This window comes from Aptenodytes patagonicus, chromosome 3, assembly GCF_965638725.1.
Source record: "Aptenodytes patagonicus chromosome 3, bAptPat1.pri.cur, whole genome shotgun sequence".
NCBI lineage: Eukaryota > Metazoa > Chordata > Aves > Sphenisciformes > Spheniscidae > Aptenodytes > Aptenodytes patagonicus.
This window is the reverse complement of record NC_134951.1, coordinates 74,198,145-74,220,522: the sequence shown is the minus strand read 5'-3', so window position 1 is coordinate 74,220,522 and position 22,378 is coordinate 74,198,145. Positions and strand designations below refer to the sequence as shown.

General features: G+C 38.5%; 1 protein-coding gene across 3 annotated transcripts in view; it reads right to left on the bottom strand.

The window, feature by feature from the left end:
- The window catches only part of SYNE1 (spectrin repeat containing nuclear envelope protein 1), a 268,227-nt gene that overhangs the window by 36,361 nt on the left and 209,488 nt on the right, over window positions 1–22,378 (bottom strand). For 2 of the 3 annotated variants that reach the window (XM_076333837.1, XM_076333836.1), the window contains 13 exons: window positions 21,963–22,096; window positions 20,363–20,567; window positions 18,948–19,130; window positions 17,781–17,927; window positions 16,535–16,689; window positions 16,022–16,169; window positions 12,369–12,463; window positions 11,120–11,354; window positions 10,193–10,387; window positions 8,109–8,234; window positions 7,186–7,341; window positions 5,045–5,203; window positions 4,363–4,529 (listed from right to left, as the gene is read on the bottom strand). In XM_076333837.1, coding sequence (XP_076189952.1) covers window positions 4,363–4,529; window positions 5,045–5,203; window positions 7,186–7,341; window positions 8,109–8,234; window positions 10,193–10,387; window positions 11,120–11,354; window positions 12,369–12,463; window positions 16,022–16,169; window positions 16,535–16,689; window positions 17,781–17,927; window positions 18,948–19,130; window positions 20,363–20,567; window positions 21,963–22,096 — 2,105 coding nt within the window. Of the gene's footprint in view, window positions 1–1,096; window positions 1,224–4,362; window positions 4,530–5,044; window positions 5,204–7,185; window positions 7,342–8,108; window positions 8,235–10,192; window positions 10,388–11,119; window positions 11,355–12,368; window positions 12,464–16,021; window positions 16,170–16,534; window positions 16,690–17,780; window positions 17,928–18,947; window positions 19,131–20,362; window positions 20,568–21,962; window positions 22,097–22,378 lie in introns of those variants that run through there. The other variant, XM_076333838.1, reaches the window with a different exon arrangement.

Here is a 22,378-nt window from a genome sequence, read left to right as displayed (position 1 = left end):
AATGTCTATTTTACACTAAGAAAAGGCAGTGGGAGAACAACCTGGAGCTGAAATTAAGCACAAATACCTTTAATTCAACTAGTCCTAAATTAAACAGCCTTCGATTCCACTTAAACCTAAACAGGAACAACCCTGTAAATACATAACAATGCATCATATAATACTCATAGCTACTGTGTTAGTCATTTAGACAGCTGGTTACTAATATTAAACTTTAAAAGCAACATGAAAAAAGTCAGTAAGAGCATGTTAGCTAAGTCTGTACAAAGCCAGTAGAAAGCAGAAAAGTTAAAAAAAAAAAATCTACTTGGAACTGGAGACAAAGTTTCAAGAAACACTTACTCTATGAAACAGTGAAAAATATTACACTATTAAAATCAGTTTTTAAAAAATCAGTTTAAAAATAATCTTTTTATCATTAAAAAAGATTTATTGTCCAAAGTACAGTACTACTGCGTACCAAGACCCTAGTACCGCCAGTTATATTTGCTCTTCAGACCACAGTTTCCCCTTTCAAAGAGTAAATTTCTAGAACTCTGAACAACAGCAGCAAAACTTCTAGAAAAGATAACGTGAAGAGGGAAAAAGAGACGCTGAATCAAAAATCCAAGATGATGTAGGCTGAGTTCAAGTACTACATGCAGTTACAAACCAGTAATTAATATGTACAGGACAGACCAGCTTTGATAAGTCTGAAATACTTTCTTTACAGCCTCTCCTTCTCTGCCTTTCACTTGTAGCCATGCCCCTTTGATGACACAAACACTGAGCAGACAAATACAAAGTCTGCTTTCTCACATGTGTGTACATGCTCTTGTATTTAAAAAACAGCAGTAAAACCAGTCTACAGTTTCTTTTAGACAGCTAAGAGATTTTACTAGTTCTAAGTCTGCATCAGTAACAAAAAATTATTCTGTGATCCAAAAGTATTAGCTGTAAAACAAAGTATGCTGTTATCACTGCCAACTCTTTTAAACTGAGCAGAAAACAGTAATTTCTAGCTAAGGTAGTGATTTCTACATATCAATATTTCAATTGTTTTCCCAGCAAGCCAAGACTTCAGAAAGAATCATATCAATCAAAAGCAAACAAAAATAGCTGCCTGCCTTGTGATATCACAATTACAGTCTGGGAGATCTGAATCCACACTGCCGTCCTCTGCCATCCTCACAGCATGCAAGTCCTCTGCCACCACCATGAAATTTTCCAGCATTAAAAAGAAGAACTTCCACTCCAAAAGCCTGCAAACACTGTGCTTTGGGCAGGGGGAGGAAAGGGGGACACACTTCTCTTTGCTGGCGAGTACTGTACAGAAAATATTGCACGCCAAACAAATGTTAGCAGCCGTTGCTTGATAACATGAGACTGAATGGTGACAAGTGGTCATGTTTCTAAATAAAACCTGCATTCATCAACATGTGCCAGACTTGATCTCCAGGAATGTGGACCATGAGTGCTAGGGGAAGGGATGAAAACACATACAACAAAGCCTTCTTTGCAAAGCCCGAGCAGTTGCAGCAATAGCACTGCTTCCTGGCTGTAAACATCTGTAACATTTTTTGCACCGGGCTGACACATCAGAAAAATTCATCTGAAAGGATGAAAATGTTCTAGAAAGACAGAAACAGAGATCTCTGATGCAGACACACAGCTACCTTACTGTAGCTGTCTCTTCTGCAGTTACAGACCTCCTCAGAATGGAGAAGCAATTAAAAAAAATGGGTAAGGAAACAGAATGTGAGAAAGACAGACAGACAGACAGAAAGACAGGCAGAGGCTTTTACAGGTGAATGGAGAAGTTCCACCACACAGCATAAAATCAACAGGTAAAGATTCAGCCTGGACACATATTACCATACTGTATTACTGAAGCATTTTCATAGAGCACTTTCAATTCTTTCACAGCTGTAGGAAACAAAGCACTGAGAAAAATGCTCCAGGCGAGGGATGACTGTAGCTTTGCAGAAAAGCACACAGTCTCTAATAATTTATTAATGCTCTCAGGGATCCAGAATATGAAAAGATGTGTTTCATTCTCAACACCAGAACAATTAATCTGCATTTACTAGCTGAGCGCAGCCAAAATCATGTTATATGATACATTCCAAACTCCAAAATATCGTAACAGGAACACACCCCAATATTTAACAACATATTCTGAAGAGCCTCTGGAGCCTTCTAAAAATTATCTTGGGGAATGCAAACCCTTTTGTCCAGTGGAAATTAGACATCAGTACAAATACTTTGTACATACATTAATCAACAACTTGGGCTTTAACTGCTATCAGCCTAAGCTACAGCTGAACTTACAAAATTTCCACAACCTAGCATCAAACCTCTCCACCATTTACTTCCCAACTTCAGCAATGCAATGTTCAAACTTTGCAGAGTTTCCTTCACTTCAGTAAGCACTTCAGTGGAAAGGGTTATATGTTTAATTGCTGTCCTGGTTTCGGCAGGGATAGAGTTAATTTCTTTTCTAGTAGCTGGTACAGTGTTTTGGATTTAGGATGAGAACAAAGTTGATAACGCACCGATGTTTTAGTGGTTGCTAGGTAATGCTTACACCAGCCAAGGACTTTTCAGCTTCCCATGCTCTACCGACTGAGAAGGCTGGAGGTGCACAAGAAGCTGGGAGGGGGCACAGCCAAACTGGCCCAAGGGACATTCCATACCATGTGACGTCATGCTCAGTACATAAACTGGGGGAAAGCTGGCCGGGGGGGCCGCTGCTCGGGGACTGGCTGGGCATCGGTCGGCAGGTGGTGAGCAATTGCACTGTGCATCACTTGCTTTGTGTATTATTATTATTATCATATTATTATTATTATAATTTTATTTCAATTATTAAACTGTTTTTATCTCAACCCATGAGTTTTTCTCACTTGTGCTCTTCCAATTCTCTCCCCCATCCCACCGGGTGGGGGGGAGTGAGCGAGCGGCTGCGTGGTGCTTAGTTGCTGACTGAAATTAAACCACGACAATTGCATATGATAGTGCTGAGCACGCTAGTTGAGAAGGCTAAGTTGAAATGATCTGGAAATAAAAATAAATAAATATTTTACATAAATTAGTTTAGAACTAGGACTTGACACCCTGCTTTACGATAACAGAATGAGAAATTTTAAGTGTATAATATTTCAGTTTATATCTCCCCACCCCAAGGATGATACAGAATCCTGAACCCTGACCTGTCCCTGTAGAGGACACTAACCTCTAATACTGAATCAACAATACAGATCTTTTAAAGATGTGTTTTACAGTTTCTGAATGCAATCACTTTTCACTAGAAACTTCCTGAAGGTATTATTTGAACATTTGTCTGAGTAGGTGTTTCAAAAGACAAACACAAAAATACAGCAAATATACTTTATGTTCAACAATTGGTGATGTATCACATCCTCTGAAACCAGCAGGCTCCTCGACCGTAATGCACCACTTCCTGGCTTAATTGTTCTGTAAGAAATATACAGTGTTCATTACTTTAAAATGAACCACTATAAAAGGAGCTGGAGCCACCAGAATGCTTCTGCTTACATAAAATTTACTGCTCCTATGCTTACAGATTTCAGAGCAGGAATGCAGTAAAACTGTATGAAAAAAGAACAGGATGAAAAAAGACGACGAAACTAAACAAACCCTTTTGCTGCTAACAGGACTAAAGTATTACTAATTCATATATCCTTACATCACAGAAGTGTAATATATAAAGTATATGGACATTTTATGAAGTGCAAAATTGTGACAAAATTATTGTCAGTAATGGGAGGGAAGCTGTAGCATGACTCAACAGAAAGTATTGAAACAAATAAACCAGTTTCTTCACCTATCAAACAACTTAAAGAAATACAGGATTGTTATGAAAATTGCTGTTATATTTGTGACCTTGAGTAAAAAGAATCTTTAAGCCCAATGTGCATGCGTCTACCTGCAGTTACTCTTCTCCATCAGTGAAAAAATAATCAGGCAGAAAAACTAAGACTTAGTTTTGGAACCACTCTTCTCGAAATCCAAAACTACAAAAGCACTGTTTCAATTCCTCTGAAAACTACATTTGCACCCAGTTTTAAGCACTCATCTGAAGTAAGATGGTACTGGAGCAAGGTTCACTAAATCTGACTGCAACCAATCCTATGTCGTTCTAGCAGATGAAGTTTTGAATTGACTTTTCTTGAAGAAATGATGTCAGGTACTGTAAAGTAAAACAGGAAGGTGAATTTCACCGAAATGTGTTGATGGTTAAGAATAAACTCATTTCACAGTTAATGATGAAAAGGCAGACAATAAAAAGATTTTAAATTCATGACATCCAGCTTATTAATCTGTCCCACATAGCACTTAGAAACAAAACAACTGTTTTACCTGGCTGCAATAAGATCTAGAAGATGTTGCCACCTGTCATTGATCTTCCCAAGTTTGTACTCAATCTCTGATGCCTTACTCTCGTGGCTGGCTTTAGCAAGTCGCTCTCCCATTTGCTGTAGCTGGATTTTGTTCTTCTGGGCTACAGCAATTTCCTCTTGATAATCCTGGACAGTAAAGAGCAATCAGAAGTCAGGGTACTTACTCTGAATACACCCTGCTCTACACTACCAAAGGAACCATACAAAAATACCAGTGAACGCTGGTTTTTTGGTGATTGGTACAGCGGAGAGACAACCTCCTAAATATTAAATGTATAACCAAGAACAACTTTATCAGAAGAATGAAAAAAAACCCAAAACAAAACACAATGCCTTCTATAAATATATCTGCTACAGTTAAACTCATTACAGGCAATTCTGATTGGACATTTAGTAAAGCATTCAGACGCCTTTGACTTTCCGTTCACTTAATTTTCTGGTATCCTGGGAGGTCCCACCTCAAGAAAGACAGGAAAATGCTGCATAGCGAGAGAACACCACAAACACACAGTCTTACTGAAAATTATAAATATCAGTGTAAGGTAAAACCTCCATTTCAGCTAATTCAGTATCCTCTTTGCAACACAAAACAAGTAAGCAGTTAAAGAACAGTATGTAAGTGTACATGCACTTCACTATACCTTTTTAAGTTTCTCAATCATTTCTTCTATAAGGATGTCGCCATTTTGAGAAACCTTACTTTCCATTTGTGTCAGCCACTCACAGAGCTCCTTGTTCTTCTCACTGAAGACAGCCCACTCATTCAGTCTCTCACTAACTTGTTGTCGACGTAAGGAGACCTTAAAACATTTGCGGAGTATAAATAAAAACAAAATAGTAAATGCATTTAAGTGATGCTTGAAACACTTTCTGCCTCAATGTGAACTCCTGTGGCCCTGCAAAAGTGTTCCAGCCACTTACTGGCCATTAAAACAAACTGGAGTTGTACTGCAAAAACTTTGCGTGACTCTGTGAGTTTAGAGGTAAATGTTAACCTCAGGTTTCCTGTTAGCTACATCCTATGCATAGAGAGAGGCATCCAAGCGTTATGCTCAGTAGCTTAATATCTTGTTTTATAATGTCTCTAACCCAAAGGTTTCATTAGGTGATAAAAAATAAATTTTCTTACAATTTTTGCTCACTTATAAAATGTTATAAATGTTAAGTGTATTAATGGTTTCTTTTTAGTCTAAGAGATTAAATAAAAAAGATAGAAATGCTTGACCAAAGCAAAAAAATAGAAATATACATAGCATAGGCCAAACTCCAAAAGATTGTGTAATTTGTGCATGAGCATGATTTGTAAGTACAAAGTTAAATCAAAGATACACTATATTTTACACAAGCAATTTTCTACTTGAGTCCCAATACACTCATTTCATAGATGACTATTTCTCCTGAATGGGCATGACACCTTGAGAGATTCCAAAGGACTGAGGTGTACCCTGACAGGAAAGAACAGGCATAAAACATCAAACAGGCAAATGCTGTAGTTAATACAGGAGGAAGGAAAGCACTGCTATGTTTAAGAAATTGCTATAGCAGTGGTACCATCTCAGACTATGAATAGTAATAGACAGACAAAGATGGACACTGAAATCAAAATAGCAGCAGAGGGTAAGCAAAGTCATCTCTCCAGTTTCAGACATTTGTACAACTACTTACTTCCTCCCCATTGTAATCTGCGTTGTTTCTGACTTTATATCAGCATTTCAGCTGAGAAGATGAAGACTGCATCTGCTCTTTCATAAACAAAAGTGATGTGTTCTTTAACTACCATGTTAGGTTTAACAGGGGCATACACATGATCTCGCGTTTCCTTTTTGTGGTTCTAAACTTGATGGCAGCTTTCCGGAAATAAGTAACAGTTGAACAAAGTGTTGCACTAGGTTACATCCTGAAACATTCAGTACGCACAAAACTAAGATAAAACTTCTTTACTTGGCTCCCTCCTTTTCCATAAACATACATGTACCAACTACACCGTAGTTCAGATTTATCTACATTGGCTCATTCAAAAGCAAATAACTCACAACGAGTTCTGTGCTGTTAACTGTGAAGCATTTTTCCTACTTTGGGGGTGTTTTTGAAGCCTTCACAGGTACCTTACGTGAGGTAACTATTTCAAAGTTAGCCCTGGGAATGTCTGGACTGCAATCTCTACTGAACCACATTATGAAATAACATTAGGATAATATGAAAAGCTGGGTGAGGGAGACTCCACTACCTGGATTTCTAAGTGCAAAATGGAGGCAAGAAACACACTAATAGCGTGACGCACCTGAAAAAAATCAAACAGTACTCCTCAGCTCATTTTGCTGCCAAGCAAGTCACCTTCAGACTAAGAGAAATGCAGACACCAATGTCTGAAGAAGCAGAAGCTATCAGCAGAACTGAAGGTACAATACAGTAATGTTGAGCGGGGAGGAGACATCCTTTCTGAGCACAGCTCCTCCACCAAAGCATAGTAAACTGTGTTACTTCTGTGTTTTCCCCAGCCAGTCAAGCCACAATCCCACAGCAAACAGTATGACTTTTTTGTTGGTTTTTCAAGGCTGCTTAAATATGACCTCACAGCCATGACAAAGTTCAAGAGATCTAGAAACACTAGCAGTAACTAAAAGAAGCATTTCAACGCATGTTTTCCCTGATTTAGCAAGAGTTCAGTTTTGAATCTGAGTGTGCCTACATGCATCTTTTCTAAAAGCTGCCACTCGCATTCAATTTTTCTCCCAACACTTGCAGCCTGCATACTCATATCAGTGCTCAGTACTATACTTGCCTGGTGGCACAGCTCCTCCCACTGTCTGTGCAGAAGCTCTATGCGCTCACTGAGGATTGAGATATCATCTGCGCTGATATATATAGACAGGGTCTCCTTCAGCAGAGAGAGGTGTGCAAGGTCATCTGTCCATCCTTCAACAGCATTCTCTAACTCCTTAAAAGAAGTGCACAAGGAAAAAGGACCAGTTTGCTAACAAGTAAAAATTTGAATGTGTTGATGAAGCAGAAAGGCAAGCATTGTTACCCACTGAATTGAAGTCCTATCTGAGCAGACCCACCATTTCAAGCGGATGGTTTCAGCCCCGTTTAAAAGAAAAAGAAAACACCAACCCCATACGTACCAATATTTTCAGTTATGAGAGAGGTAACTCCCCAATAAAGAATGATATGTCAGCCTTGTAACAAGTAGTCACAAACTACTCTACTACTCAAATCTCTCTAAAGTTCAAAGATATTTGAGAATTCCAAGTATTGGTTTGGACTTCTCTGGATTGAAAACATTTTCAAGTTGTAATCCATTTCTAAACTGCAAAGAATATAGCATAAAAGTATTATCTAAGATCCCTCACAGTAATCTCATCTCAAATAAAAAGCACTAAAACAACAGTTTAGATACAATGAGTTTAAATCCAAAGTTAGAATTTCTATAATAAAAACACACCAGTATTTAGCGCTTCTACAGTACTTTTCAGACCCTGTTCTGATCTCACTTTGATCAGATCTGTATTTACCCTGCAAGATTTGCATTATAGTGAGATCACTCAGGTATTATACTGTCCAAATGCTACATGGATAGTTTCTTGTCACAGGGATGGCTGGCTGGTTTCCACTGTCAGTAACGTGAAGCCTATTAACAATGGAAGAGGTTACTGCACAAAGGCAGGCAAAGATGAGACAACAGTCAGAGAACAAGCGCTTTACCTTGCAACGAATCTGCTCTGCATGCAACTCATCATGGTGTTCTGGCAAAGGCTGGGAAAGCTTTTTTTTGAATGATCTTAGCTTCTCCAGGGAGTCTCCTATGCCCTTTTCAGATTTTTCCCAGTCCTGAAGGCAGAATGTTTATTAGACTTCAATTCAGATCTGGATTATACTTATGTCAGTTGATTTGCCTAACTAACCACTAAACAGTGAAAACTTTTTCATAATGATAACATGCCCTGAAATCCCCCTCTAAATAATACTCGTAGTCTCAGAGCTTGAGTCGTGTTCAACTATGTCAAATTTTTTGTGTAGGTCTCTGCTAGTAGAAATACACAAGCCAAAGCCTCCTGTTATTACAACGTTATCTAGATCCAACTCCATCCTTTCAGAAAAGCCTCTCCCTGCCAGAACTATTTTCCACTTCCTTTCTTGAATGTCTGTATTAGACATGCCACTGTTCTTTGACAAAAGCTCCATTCAGGTGCATTAATCTCCAGGAAAAAAAAAAAAGTGGCTGGGGATACTGCAAATTCAGGTCAGATTGAAGTACCTACAGTATCTCCTCTAAATTATGATTTAGCAACTACACCCAGCTTTAGTGTTTGTATACTTTCCAAAATTTTAAATGTGTCCAATGCAATCAAACCATACCAATTGTCATGTGACAGTACGGTTTCACCCGCCTCATCTGCTTGTTAAAGCCTATTAAAAAGGTACTCACAGACAGAAAGATCTCTAATAAGCCAGTCAACCCATAAAGAATGCCAGTTGTGTGATACCAGAAAATATGGAACTTGTTTCTCTTAGTCTTCTGTTTCAAGATATTCTCCTTCTACCACTGCCTTCCTATTTCTCTCCTTCCATTTTTTTCCAATCTATGCCAGTATTTCATGGTCATCTTCAGGATGGAGAATTACAAAGAACAGGTCTTGCAAAAAACCCCTCTCCTTAGTGTCTTCTTTCTTCTCTCTTTAGTACGTAATATGACCTTACATGACAATAGTCTGTGATGTTCTTAATGCAACACATACTCTTCTAGAATATACACTTGTACTTCCCATTTGGTCAGAAGACCACTAAAAAGTCATGTATTTAAGACCAAGGTAGCATAATGTAATGAAGGCTTGATATCCACGAGATGATTTATGCAATTTGCATGGTAATTTTTCCCTACTTCCTCACCTTCAAGCATTAAGTTCCATATTTTCATTGAGACAAAACACCACAGAACCCTAGATAACAGCTTTCATGACTAAAATTTCCTGACATAATTCCCCCACTAGAAGCCGAGGTACGAGGAACAAGGCTTGAAAGAGGAAGAAAAATTTACTTATCTGAACTTTTCCAAAATAATATTTTATTTCTTGCACTGCTTTGCTTCTTGCTATTTACAAACAAAACTGAAGTGTCTGTAATTCTGTAATTCTATTAGACCTCTGAAACCATTCTAAAAGCGCTCGCCCTATTCTATTAATACACACAAGTCCAATTTTCATTATCCTCCCTAGAATGAGTAAAAGGGAAAAACAAACAGACCAAATTTAAATTCCAGCCTATCATCTTCAGTACTTAAAGTGAGGTTAGCAGGCATTCTGGACATTGCTTACTCAAAATAACGTTCAAGGCTCCCTTCTCCAAGATCACAGAAGTTTATCTAAACTAGCAAATACTCAAGACACTGGAAGGAAACACAGACTACTACATTGCTAGATAAATCTTGACATTGGCCTGTAGAGGGAATAAGGCAGGTCTAATTTTCAATACAGCATGTATAAAAATTAACCAGCATTGTGCAAAAAAAAATACATTTTTGTTCTATGTTGAAAATGAGACTGGTAGGAATATCCTTTATTGGCAGTGTTCCAGAAATATCAGTTAAAAGATATCAACTAACATACAAGCCTACTGTGAAGTATTACTACTCCTAGTTTCAGAGGTGGTGAAATGAAATCGTGAGCTCATGTAGCGTATATGCAATTCCTGTATTTGTATTTATCCCTTGAGAATGCTTTTCTTCAACAGGATTCACAGTGAGAAACCATGAAATTGCTGAAGAAGTACAGAAGAAATCACACACTTACTTTCAGTAGTAAAGCAAGCTGTTTCTTTTGTTGCTCCAGTTGGGTGCTAGCTATCCTCCAGCGCTCCTGAATTTCGGTAAGCTCTGTCTGCAGGGCTGCCTCAGCTCCACTGTCAGCAGAGAGCAGCAGTTGCTTCCCAGCTTCTACCGTGAGGATATAACTCCCTTGCTGCCTTAGGAGAACTTTCTCTTTAAGCTGAAAATATTAACAGTTTTCTGTCAGCTTTGTCTTTTTAATTACAATTAGCAATTCAGTATAATTCATTCTCAAGCTCATACTTTAATGGATTACATACCTTGGCTTAAGCATGCGCTACTGCCCAAATGCTTTACCCTAACCTTTTCAGAATCATTTACTGCAGCAGACCTTTAGAAAATTTCTCCAAGGAGATGAAGACATGAAAGACTTCTTTCTCCCCACTGGTACCAGTATCTCAATTGCTCTTAAAGAGAAATAGTTCCTCTAGAGCCTATTATGCTTATAAGCTTTATTATTATATGTATCTTCCAGCCAAAAAGCTTGAAGACACCAAGCTGCAAAATAGATACTGTTAACCTCGCATGAAGATGGACCCTCAAGGTATCCTTTTTTGTTAGCTAGAATACATTCCTCAAACAGGACATCATTGTGTTTTTCAAGACAGTTTCAGTGTGACATTAGCTATAAAGCAAAACCAGAAGCAAACAAGGCTCGAGAGAGAGGGCCCAGTAAGTTCTCCATTGCATGTTCTTTATGAACTCCGACTTCGTTTCCATCACAGTGCTGCTTCTGAGGCTGTGCCAGTTACAAAGAAGAACTAACACCCAATATTGCTTTCTGCAAAGCAGATAGTTTGAATCTAATACATTTTTAAGAATGCTTTAAATGATGAAGGCTCTAAAATGGGCGGGGTTTTTTTCCCGCTTTCTTCAAACACACTGGACATACCTGCACTTCATCCAGTAGCGCTCTGGCTTGCTGCAATGGGATAGGAACATTGCCCAGCTCACTCACTGGCTGGCAGGATATTTCCACCAGCCACTTGTGCAGCTTCTCTGCCATCTCCCTGTAGCGTTGCCACTGGTGAATCTGGCTGTCAATGATCCCCCTCCTCTGCTGTGCCCGGCGAATTACTCCTTGCCATTGATTACTTAGAAGAGTCAGCTTCAGATTAAATTCATCCCTATTATAAATAGATAAATAAATAAAAATACATAGCAACCTTCATACTTTGATCTATTTGTTTAATGAAATAAACTGAAGGGAAAGGGAAGATGTTTTCTGGCTGTCAATTATGAAACACTAGGAGAAAAGCACTGAAGTCTCATGACAGCTGACTGACGATGAGAACGTCACACTTCCTGTACCGGGAGAATCAAAGGGCTCCAATTATCGAGACCTTAAAAACCCAAACCTTTAACACACAAAACTCTTCTACTTTCTCCCCAGAAATATACAAAGAAAACCCACAGGTTTTGCCAGTTTGGATTAGCCAAATTCATAGTAAATCATGGAGATTTCACAATTCACGCCCAGATTTACTACTGAGCTCAAAGCAAGCATAAGATATACACAGCATTAACAAAATTCTCACATCCCAATAAACAGTTCATCTTATATTAGGACCACGATAACCTTAGCAAAGTCAATGCATATGCAGAAGTGTGAAGCCACTGGTGTTTCACTGATTTTCATTCATTTGACCACAAGTGTTTAAAATAAAATCTCAGACAGCAATGAATTCCTATTCCATCACATTTAGGCTGCAGGTGTTCTTAAATGGCAGTAGGGAATCCTCTTGGTAGAGGCAAATCCCCAGCTGGCAAAAATCAAGTGTAACTCACTAAATCTGTCACTGCAGGCTCCTTTGGTGAAAGTGACATTTTGAAAGTACAGCAAAATAGACATATATCTAGCATGCTTGATAATTCAAGACAAATCTTTGCCAGAGAAGCAGTCTCAAGGCTGTTGTATTCCCAAATGCATTCACACATCACATACCCCATAGCATCCTAAAGAACACTGTCTTATTTAAGAACTGGCTAATTAATAGCTTAACCACAGCGATAGTAACTTCTACCTCAGAAGAGCATGATCTGAACGCTGACATCTGCTACCTTCTCTGTTTGGAAGTCCCCCACTACTCTTAAGTATTACTTCACATAACCAGCAGCAGCAACAACACAGGAATGTCTACCTGTCATCCACCTGTCCTTGTTCTAGGAGGTGCTGCCCATCAGAGATAATTGAATGCAAAATCTGCTGGCGGCTGAACATCTCTGCCTGGAATAGCTGTTGTACAGGAGACAAGGATGTTAAAACAAAATCTTACATTTTAATTCTATCTATATGCACTGGTAAAAATGAATTTTCAAGTATTTAATCTCATTTCAAATTAATTCAATGGGAGTTTCATCATGAACTTAAATAGAAACACATTTAAAAATCTCATTGCTGGAGTTACTTGCTGTTTCTAGTAATTAGTTACTTGAGATTTAAAAAAAAACTATTAAAAAGCTAAATAATATCAACAGGAGCTAGGTTTTATGTCTCTGAGTACAATTGTGTGATTGGCACTATAATTTACAACAAAATCCAGATAGGGTACTTACTGCATGGACAGAAAAGGGCATTTTTTATTTTCTGACATGTTTAAGAATATTATAGTCCTTTGCCTTGTTAAATTGAATTTATGCACAGATTGTGTGTGATAGCATTATACAAACTTTTAATACAATTTTACATTGCCAACAGAACTTTAAAAGAAATGGTCAGCCATGTGTAGGAGCTAGAAATCAATTTTCCACTTCTAATTTTTCCAATTTATTTTCCAATTTTCCCCATCAGTCACAATAAACTTTCACAATACTTTTAAAACTCCCTTATTACTTAAATATTACTTAAGACAAAAATTACCTAAGAACTACTTAAGCAAAGATGACTTAAATATATACTACTTAAATTTATTTTGAAAAACATCTTTTCTTTTAGTAATGGACCATGTCTCTAGATAAGGTTGTTCAGGAATATTCTTATGTTGATGAAGGTACACCCAGGCGTCAGCTCAGGACTGGACCCACTCCATGTTCAAAAGGTTTTCAGAGAGATTAAAAGAGAAAGTGTACTGGTATGAAGCTTGAGATTTTTTTTTTTCTTTTGTTAGTAATGGTGTTTGCAGTTGATAGAAGTTCACCCTTGCCTGAACTGAGAGCCACTGTTCCCCAAATCCAGGCTACACCCCTGTTATATAGCTTCCCACCAGCTCAAATTGTGATGTACCAATCCCTGCATCTGCAACTGCCAGCAAAATACCCATTGGCACCTGCACAATTAAATCCCTCGAGCTCATTGTATGTAGCTTAGGACTTCTAGACGATGGACTAATTTTTCAAAATTAGTTTTTGCCTCTCTGAATCACTGAATTAATTTTGAAAATGTTACCCAGGTCATAAATTTTCCCATAGAAAGAAGTACTGTGGTCTAATTTCCTTGCAGAAGTATTTGATAGTGTTCTTTGAATACCTTGGCTCTTATGAATGACTGAGCCTGAACCAGAGGGAAACTAATTGCTCTATTATCTCATGAACAAAACCATAGTACTGTGGGGTTGAGAATTTTAGAAAGCTGAGCAAGAAGGCAGAAATTTTACTTCCTGTCATATCTATTTCTGTCAAGTTAGGGGGCATGGATGAAGCACAGGAGGCAACAGCTTCTACCAGCATTGCTGACAGATGGAGACTAAACAGAACACAACTGGTTAAAAAAAACCAAACCACCAACCACCAAAAACCAACAAAACCAAATCCCCCAAAAGTGACAATATTTTTTTAAGAGAACAAGTAAAACAAAAGCTTATCAAGCATGAGGAACTCTGCTAGAGTGGAGCTATTCAAGCCCTACCCAAAAGCAGAGACATTTCTGTCAACATCCACTTGCTCTCCACATGTACACTGTCTCTGCACATAAGAGGAATACTCCATTATGTGGGACCACTTGCCACCCCAATTTCTTCTCATATGTAGATCACTATGAACCACAGAAATGGGAATTCAAAGGAGAAGGAAAGGAAGGCAGGTGTTGGAATGCACAACACCAGCACACTGGAAAAAAATTCAGTAATTGAGTTGGAAAGGAGCTTCCCCTTCCCCTGCCAGCATTTTCTCAAAGGCTTGTCTCCGTGCATTCCCACTGCGCGGGAGTCTCAAGCAATGTACCAGGCTTCCAAATGGATATATGGAGAATTGCGCAAGAATGACTACAAGATTGTCCTGACAGACTTATCTGATGCAGATGCCAGCATTAGTGCATGATATTTGAGAAAGGTATTACCTCCATGTTGCTGGTTTGTAAATTTCAGTGGGAAGTTATTTCTAAATAAGGCCACTGAGGTAGCTGGGGTCCTCTTTGAATAAACACCAGCAAAGTTATGAGTCTGCACTGGAAATCTGATAACAGAGCTGGAGGCATTTCAATATCCATTCTGGGAATGCATGTGGAAACGGAATATTTTCTCATTATCTTCAAAAATACAAAGCAAAAAGAATCTGGAAAGTCATCGCAAGAAGTTTAGATTTGACCCTTTCAGCTGCGAGGAGTGGAAAGAAAATTCTTCATGAGTATCAGGAGGCACTGCAAAGAACATTGAGTACTGAATACGTTTAGATTATATAAAATGCTAAAAAGCTTTAGGTAACAAAAAGATGCAGTTTACAACATTTTCTTAGGATGAATTGCAGTATTTAGAAAATCAGATATTAGTTCTTCAAATTCTGAGAGATGACTTTATAGTTGTAATAAAAAAAAAGCTTCAGAGTGCCTGAGTAACACTCATTTGAGCTAACTGCTCAGATCAAGGTTTCAGGAGAGAATTAAGCTGAGATCTCAAGACAACTGAAGGCAAGAAGATTGCCATTAACCCCTTTCAAAAAGTTATAGCTATGACTGGACACAACAACAGTAGTTCATCCAAACACTATGCTGTGAGAGGCAAGAGGGGGGAAGGACATGACTGTCCCTATGAGCTGGCCTAAGTCTATGGTAGGTCAGCTGAAAAAGTTGTGGGAACTGAAACTACTGTGGCCGCATGGGAGCTTTGGTATGAAAATTGACTTATCTTACTTGATCTTTACCAGGATTCTTGGCAGTAACAATACGGGTGGAGAAAAAATGTGCATCACGTGACTTCACTGAAGAATCATAAAGGCATCCTCTAGTAAAAACTCTGAATCACTTCTTCCCTGCAGCAAAAGCTGGGCTAGTTCTTGATTTGTTACAGACAGACAAATGACTCCAGCGCACAGCAAAGATCAAATCAGTTTGTTCTCCAAGCAAATGTCACCAAATGGAGGCCCCACGATGAGTTATATAACTCAGTATTTGACAGAAAAGCCTTCCTTTTACGTGCTCTTCAGATGCTGTATAAGTTGGCAATTTAATAACAAATAAACAAAATCAGAATAAACTGAAAGAACAGAAATTTTCTCCAGCTAGGACTGAAGAGAAAGGGCCAAACTGCATGAGAATAGTTAGGTTCTATGGGAAGACCAATACAAACTTTGATTTCCTTTGTACAAACCAATCTCAAGTAGACTAAATGTAGGGGACAAGCACTCATAGGCATACTGATACATTGTACACAAATGCAGACAGATACTCAAGTCCTCCTCCAAACTGGGTATTATTGACATATTGGCATGCTTCGGTTTTTAAGTTAAGATATCCTCAGACGGTGCAGGCAAGTATAATTCAATTCAAGGCATACTATTACATTACTCCACAAAAGAACATGCATTCCATTCGTGTAGAAATAGTATACGTTGTAGTTATGTATAAATACACATGATGACTTGCCTCATGTGCCCTCTGTTGCTCTAAAAGGCTCTGGTAGTTTCCTGCAATCTCTGCCGCCAGCTTCTGCTCAGTCTGAACTAATAAATCCATCCAAGTCTCACATTTCTCCAAGAAGGTCTGCTGCTGCAGCAAGAAAGACTGCAGCTTACTGAAAGAAAGAAAGAAAGATGGATTCAGGTAAGGTCTCCTCTCACACACAGTGCTAAGAGTCTTGCAGTAACTTGTCCAGCAGAATTCCAAATCAGATGGTAACACTTTTCTCACTCAGCTGCCTCTTTCAATTTATTTAGTCAAGACTTTGAAAAGTGGCAGTCTTCCTCAGTTCAAATTCTGTTAATTTATGGCAAAACCAACATCTCAACTCACTGGCTTCGCTCTTTACTTATAAGTACACCAAAGAAGAGGAGCTTTGATTAATGAAATATCTGAAACATTTTCTATATTCTGCAAATGGTATACTTTCTAGCTGTTGTAATCTAAGAAAACTATACAACAATCTTTAACTATCCCCACCTGAATCTCTCTGTAGTCTGAGATGAGATCAGAGACCAATGTCTGTTCAGGTTCTGCATCCTTTTGATTTCTTTATCATTCAGAGGAAGCCTGTAACCCAGTTCATTAAGACGGTCCAAATCTGGGGCCATGCTGCTGAACTTCAACATCTGACTCTGCAACAAACAATAAAAGTGATAACTAGAAGTTCAGTAATTACACTATTATAGACTGCAAAATTATGAACTAGCACTCAGTTAAATTTGGAACGGCCTTGGTTGCCACCAAGTGGCAAGCGATCCCTATGCCAGGGAAAAACTGCATTTCTGGTTTTCAACCTCTGGTCCCAGACCAGGAGAAGATTTACATTCACGTTTAAATGTGCACAGAGGAGTAAACTCAAATTGCACTGAAGTGTTTTGCTGAATTGGGGTTTTACCACTCAGAGCTGCAAAAGTAGGCTACTGTTTGAAGCCTTATGTTTATATTGTCAAAAAAGTGAGCCTTTTTTCTTGTTTCTTAGCCTGAATGCTAGGCTGGCAAATTCCCATTGAACTTATTCAACTTTTTATTTTTAGTTTTTTGTTTTGCAATACAGACATATCCAATTCACTATGTTAGGAAAACGTCCTGGTTTTTAGCATGCCCAAAGTGGAATTATGTGTAAAGTTAATCCTGATAGAAAAATAATGGAAGATTAAAATGACAAAACTAGCCTAGATAGCAAAATTCATCACCTTCCTGTCAGGGCCTCCGAAAGAAGAAGAGGGGAAAAAAAAAAGCCCCACAAAAAGAAAGAGTGAAAGAGCTCAAATGGAGATCACACGGTACACAGTATGAATGTTTCTTCAGTATATCAAGATACCCAAAATGAATAGATGACTTCATCCCTAAACTAAATACCACTGAGACAGGAATTGCATAAATTCAAAAAAGTGGAGAGAAAACAAGATGAAGGAAATCTCCAAAAACTGCTAAAATTTCCATTTTGATGGAAAATTTTCATTTCCCATTTTCCCATTTTGATTTGATATTAATTTTATTCTAAACAGTTTGCCTGTCCTTTTCTTCTTTACTCAGGGGCAAAGTAACATGGACAATCACTCCTTGACTGCCACCAAACTCCTAAGTTCTCAGTCTTAGACTTTGCATGAGTGACAGTCCTTTAATATGTATAGAATGCATGTATGGTATTTGTGCATACCCTGTACTACAAATAACCAGGCTAACAGAAAAAAAATCAACACTTTCTGCATTTATAAGTCACCTTGAGTTCCTCCATTCTACTCTGTATTGCTGAGAGATCAGATGAGTGACTGGGATCCTGTCCTTTCAATATTTCTTCTGCTTCTGTTATCCAGGCCTCAAGGACTTGTAGGTTCTTGGCAAAGGTTTGATAGTCTAGCACTCCAGCCTTGAATAGAAAAGGACCCACAGTTTAAGAACTTCAGTCACACAGCATCCATATTGACATTACAGTCTTGTAGCTACATTAGATTCTCATTATAGCTTTGCGAACAGCTGTATAGGCTAGGAGCAATTGTAACTGCTGCTTTGTTCACAGACTGTGGAATTATTGGAGTTTTTTTAGGTTAGAACAGAGGATTTTTGATCATAGCAAAAAGGCAACACTTCAACAAAATAAATATCTCCTTGCCTTGAAATAGATAACCTTCTCTAACTTCCTTTTATAAAACTAACTCCTCTGCTTAATTTATTGTCAGCAGAGAGAACCACTAGTTGCTATTATTGCAGTTTGAAATGAAAAACTTCTCTTACATCACTGTGCTGTGAGGAGACAAAACGTTATAAGCACATTCTAGACAATGCTGGATTTCTTGGGTAAATCCTCGTCACCCAAAGAGAAGCCACTACCTTTGTTGCTTTCTCACCCATATACTTTCCTATGGAAAACATTCTGCCTTTCTTTTTTTGCTCTTTAGTCCCTGGTGACACAAGCAATTAGCAACATCTACTGAACAGGCTTTGACACAAATGGTAGGTGTCAGCCTGGTCATTGACATTAATAGGAACTGTAAAAATAAATCCTACACAATTATTCAGAATCTCTTAATTTGTTTTACTGCTAAAGAACTAGCTGGGAAAAGAAGTTGTCTTCAGGGGAGCAGTAGCTGTGGATCCAGCTGTTAGCACTATTGCTGTCCGCAGAAAGCGTGGTGCCCTTGGCATTCCAGATAGACACTTTCCTCCATGAGGTTTGCTATCCTCTTCCCAGGATTTGGACCTTCTTACAAGGTCTCTATGCTGGACTTGAGCATATTTTCTACTCTCAGCTTTGGCTTCCAGGGAAGTCTAGGAAATGCTGATGAACAGGTAACACCACCCTCTTTTCCCAGGCAGTTTTAGCTAATTTATGTGTTTTCAGGTACCACGGGATGATCAGATTCAAGGACTGGAAACACTCTCTGCATACCTGAAGTACAGCCTGTTGCTTGCAGAGAGCCTGTTCTAGGGTTGACAGATTCTGGTTCAGAGAAAGATGATCAGACTGTATAGCTGCTGCTGCTGCAGCCTCCACCTGGCCTTTTAGCTCCTCTCCCAGTTCTTGAAGAACAGCTAGCGACTCCTTTGCTGTCTTCAAATCCGTGAGTACATCCTGTGGCAACACATTGAATAAAGATATGAATAGCTAACCTGACACTCTGCTGATGTCATCCTCCCCTGATTTAAAGGAGTGAAATGACCGAACTCCACCACTATATGAAAAACTTACATTTACTACAGTATTTCAATGCCAAGTGTCCACTCACACTCTGTATGAAAAGGAAATGATGTGCAGAATAAAAGAATATCTCAAAGTACCTGTGCACAGAGGAACAGAAAGCACTTGACTGCTCAGCTACCTGTGAGCAAGCCCGAGTTACCGATGAGGCAGTACTTGTTGAAACAAACCTTTTGAATCTACTGGCATGCTGGTCCTAAGCAGTGGCAGCCCTCCCTGTGGGTCGATTCAGGTCTGACTAGACCTCCCTTTTTTTCCTGCTATGAATTATCAGGAGGGATAAAAAAAAAAAAACTTTTGTAAATGGCCTAACATAATGGCTAAAGAATGGGACATCAGGAAGTGAAGAAATTATTTGAACTGAACAATTTTAATTGCCTGTCCAGATGACTATGGCAGCAAATGCTCAAAAAGCTCATTACTGTGTTCATTTTACTCCTTGCGATTGTTTTGCTTACACTAAGACAATTAACATTTTAATTTTTTTGTCAATGACACTTAACATTAACTTAAACTCAAAAGAACCAAAATGTAACCACAAATAGGAGATAAACTATCCTGCTGCCTTGAGATACAGTTTTGAAAAAGGAAGAATTCTCAAGGTTTCAGAGTGAATGGCGTCCTTCCATAAGGAAGGATAAAGACATCCCCAGAACAAACACGGTCTTTTTTCATTCAGAAAAAGAGAACAGCCTTGATTGGTGGCAATACAGTCAAAGGATCTTGTGTTTCTTTCTATTATAAGGAACTCAATAGATTTGGTAGAATTGTTTTCCCAAGCAAGAATCCCTTCGATAAGCAGGGACTATAGACTGAATCAAATGATATAATTTATCCACCTTCTCCAGAGAGATGACTTCAGATACAAGCTTCTGAAACAACACCACAACAAGTAATGGAGAGATCACATGAAAAGTATGAGAAACTCATGAGATTTGGGTAGCAGACGTAAAGCTGTCTCTACTGATGCATCTCAGGCACAGGAAAGAGAAATGTGTTTGCATACAAGTTTTCAATACACCAAGTACAGAGTTCAGTAAAGGAGAGCCTCTTGTGATTTTTAGCCCACAGAGCTGTGAAAAACTGCAAAGCTTAACTGAACATACATTGCAGTCCTGAATCCAAGTAGTAACTTCATCATCAGCAATGTCTTTGCTGGTGGCAGTCTTCAGGAGTTCATTGGTCTGGTCTTCCCGCTGACGGACTGTGGAAGAGCACTGCTGGTAACAGTCCTTGTACCTCTGCCACAGCTGAAGGAGGCCCTTACTGGCACGCAGCCGCTCTGCAATCTCCTGCAGGAGGTTGTTCCACCTGGTGAAGAGATTGGATTAATGATCGAAACCTGGGAGTCCACAAGAACTATCCCTGTCCCTCTTTTCTCTCTGCTGTTTCCATGGTCTTTTGGCTTTTAAGAAATTTGGTAATAATCAAGCTCCAGACATTTGGGGGAAAAAAAAGGAATCCAGGAAATATGTTGACAGGCTGTTCTGACCTGCCACAGCAGGTCTGATCTGTGCTACATCTTGGATGCCGTATATTAATGCTTGAGGTCAGAGCTGCAGTGCACTTTTTGAAGCGAACCTCCTGCTATTTCCACGTAGCACATTTTGATTCACTGCACAGAGCATCCATGACCGACCGTGAACTGCCAGTACCAGATTCCTGCAAGGGCCTAAGAGGCCCAAAACAGGTGTAAACAAGAAACCATTTCTTCTGCTGCCATTTCCTCCCAAACCCTGACAGAATATTTACAGCCATAAAGCTCTGTCTAAGTCTCTTCTAAAATACTCCCAGACCTATTAAAACTCTTTATATTTTTATTATCCAAATAAATATCTAATCCTGCTTCGAATTCTTGGCTCTAATGGCAACCAGAAACATGTACTTTCTCAAATGTGCTGGTATTTATCAAATTGCCTCATTATTTACTTACCAAAGGAAATCACAGTATTTTTCAATTATTATTATGTGATAAAAATGGTGAAGTGAAAATTCCATCAGTCATCACTGAAACTGTTCAATCCTACAGTATCTTTTTTGAAATGGGGTGAATAATCCCTCCCTCCACTTCCAGATTCTAGGACAGGATGGACCACGGATTAAAATAAATTTGGCATGATTGTGTTTTCAAAAAAAATCCCAAACAACCCAACTTTCCACTAAACTAGTTTTTGCTTTTGGATCCTGCTTTTCTGTAGCTTCTCTGAGTAAACCCTTACACTGGTTCTGGCCTGGATTCAAAGTTGGTGAAGCTGTTTGCCAAGCTACTAGTGAAGGCTTAGACCTTCTGGCCTATCATGCCCTTCCTACAACTAGAAATAGCAACCTAAAATCTGGGGAGCCTGGTGCATGCATAGCAAAAAAAAATTTTTAGACAGGATTCTTGCATGTTAAGTGCAGTATTATTTTCAGCATGGTATTTATGAATCTTGGCTGGCAGCCACACATGGAGCAAAATTACTGACAGTAATGTCCAAATGCTTTGCTGAAGAAAATAATATTTCATTTATTTTTAGTAGTAAATGAGACAGTTCTGCTCCAGCCCTTGGCAAAAGGAATAACCCCACCCTCCCCCACAAGCCCGCCAAACCCCCGAAACCATAAAATAATAAAATATAACAAAAATAGAAGTGATGGAAAACTGGGTCAATGGATAAACGCAAATTTACCACTGAAAGTAAAGTTCAACACACAGACATTTTTTACCTCATATTCACTTCTTTCAAAGTGTTGGTAAGTGTTTCAGTCACTGGTGGGTGACATTCTTTCAATAATTGATTGGTCACAGAACCAAATTTCTGTAAGCTATTTTCTTGTTTTTCCAATTCATCTTGTAGGCTCTAAAACAGATAGAATAATAATAATAATAATAATAATAATAATAGTAGTAGTAATAATAATAATAATAATACAAAGAGTATCAAAATAGTATGTATCAATTACATCATCCAGGTTATGAATGCAAAACTTGATTTCATGTGTGTTTCATCTAAATAGAAGGTTGTTTAATATAAAGACTGTCGTTAGATTAATTTGATTCAATACCAAGGTGTAGCAAAAATTAAATTTTAACCTAGTCTGTAAAAATCTTGTAAAAGAAATTATTCTAAACAAGTACTCCT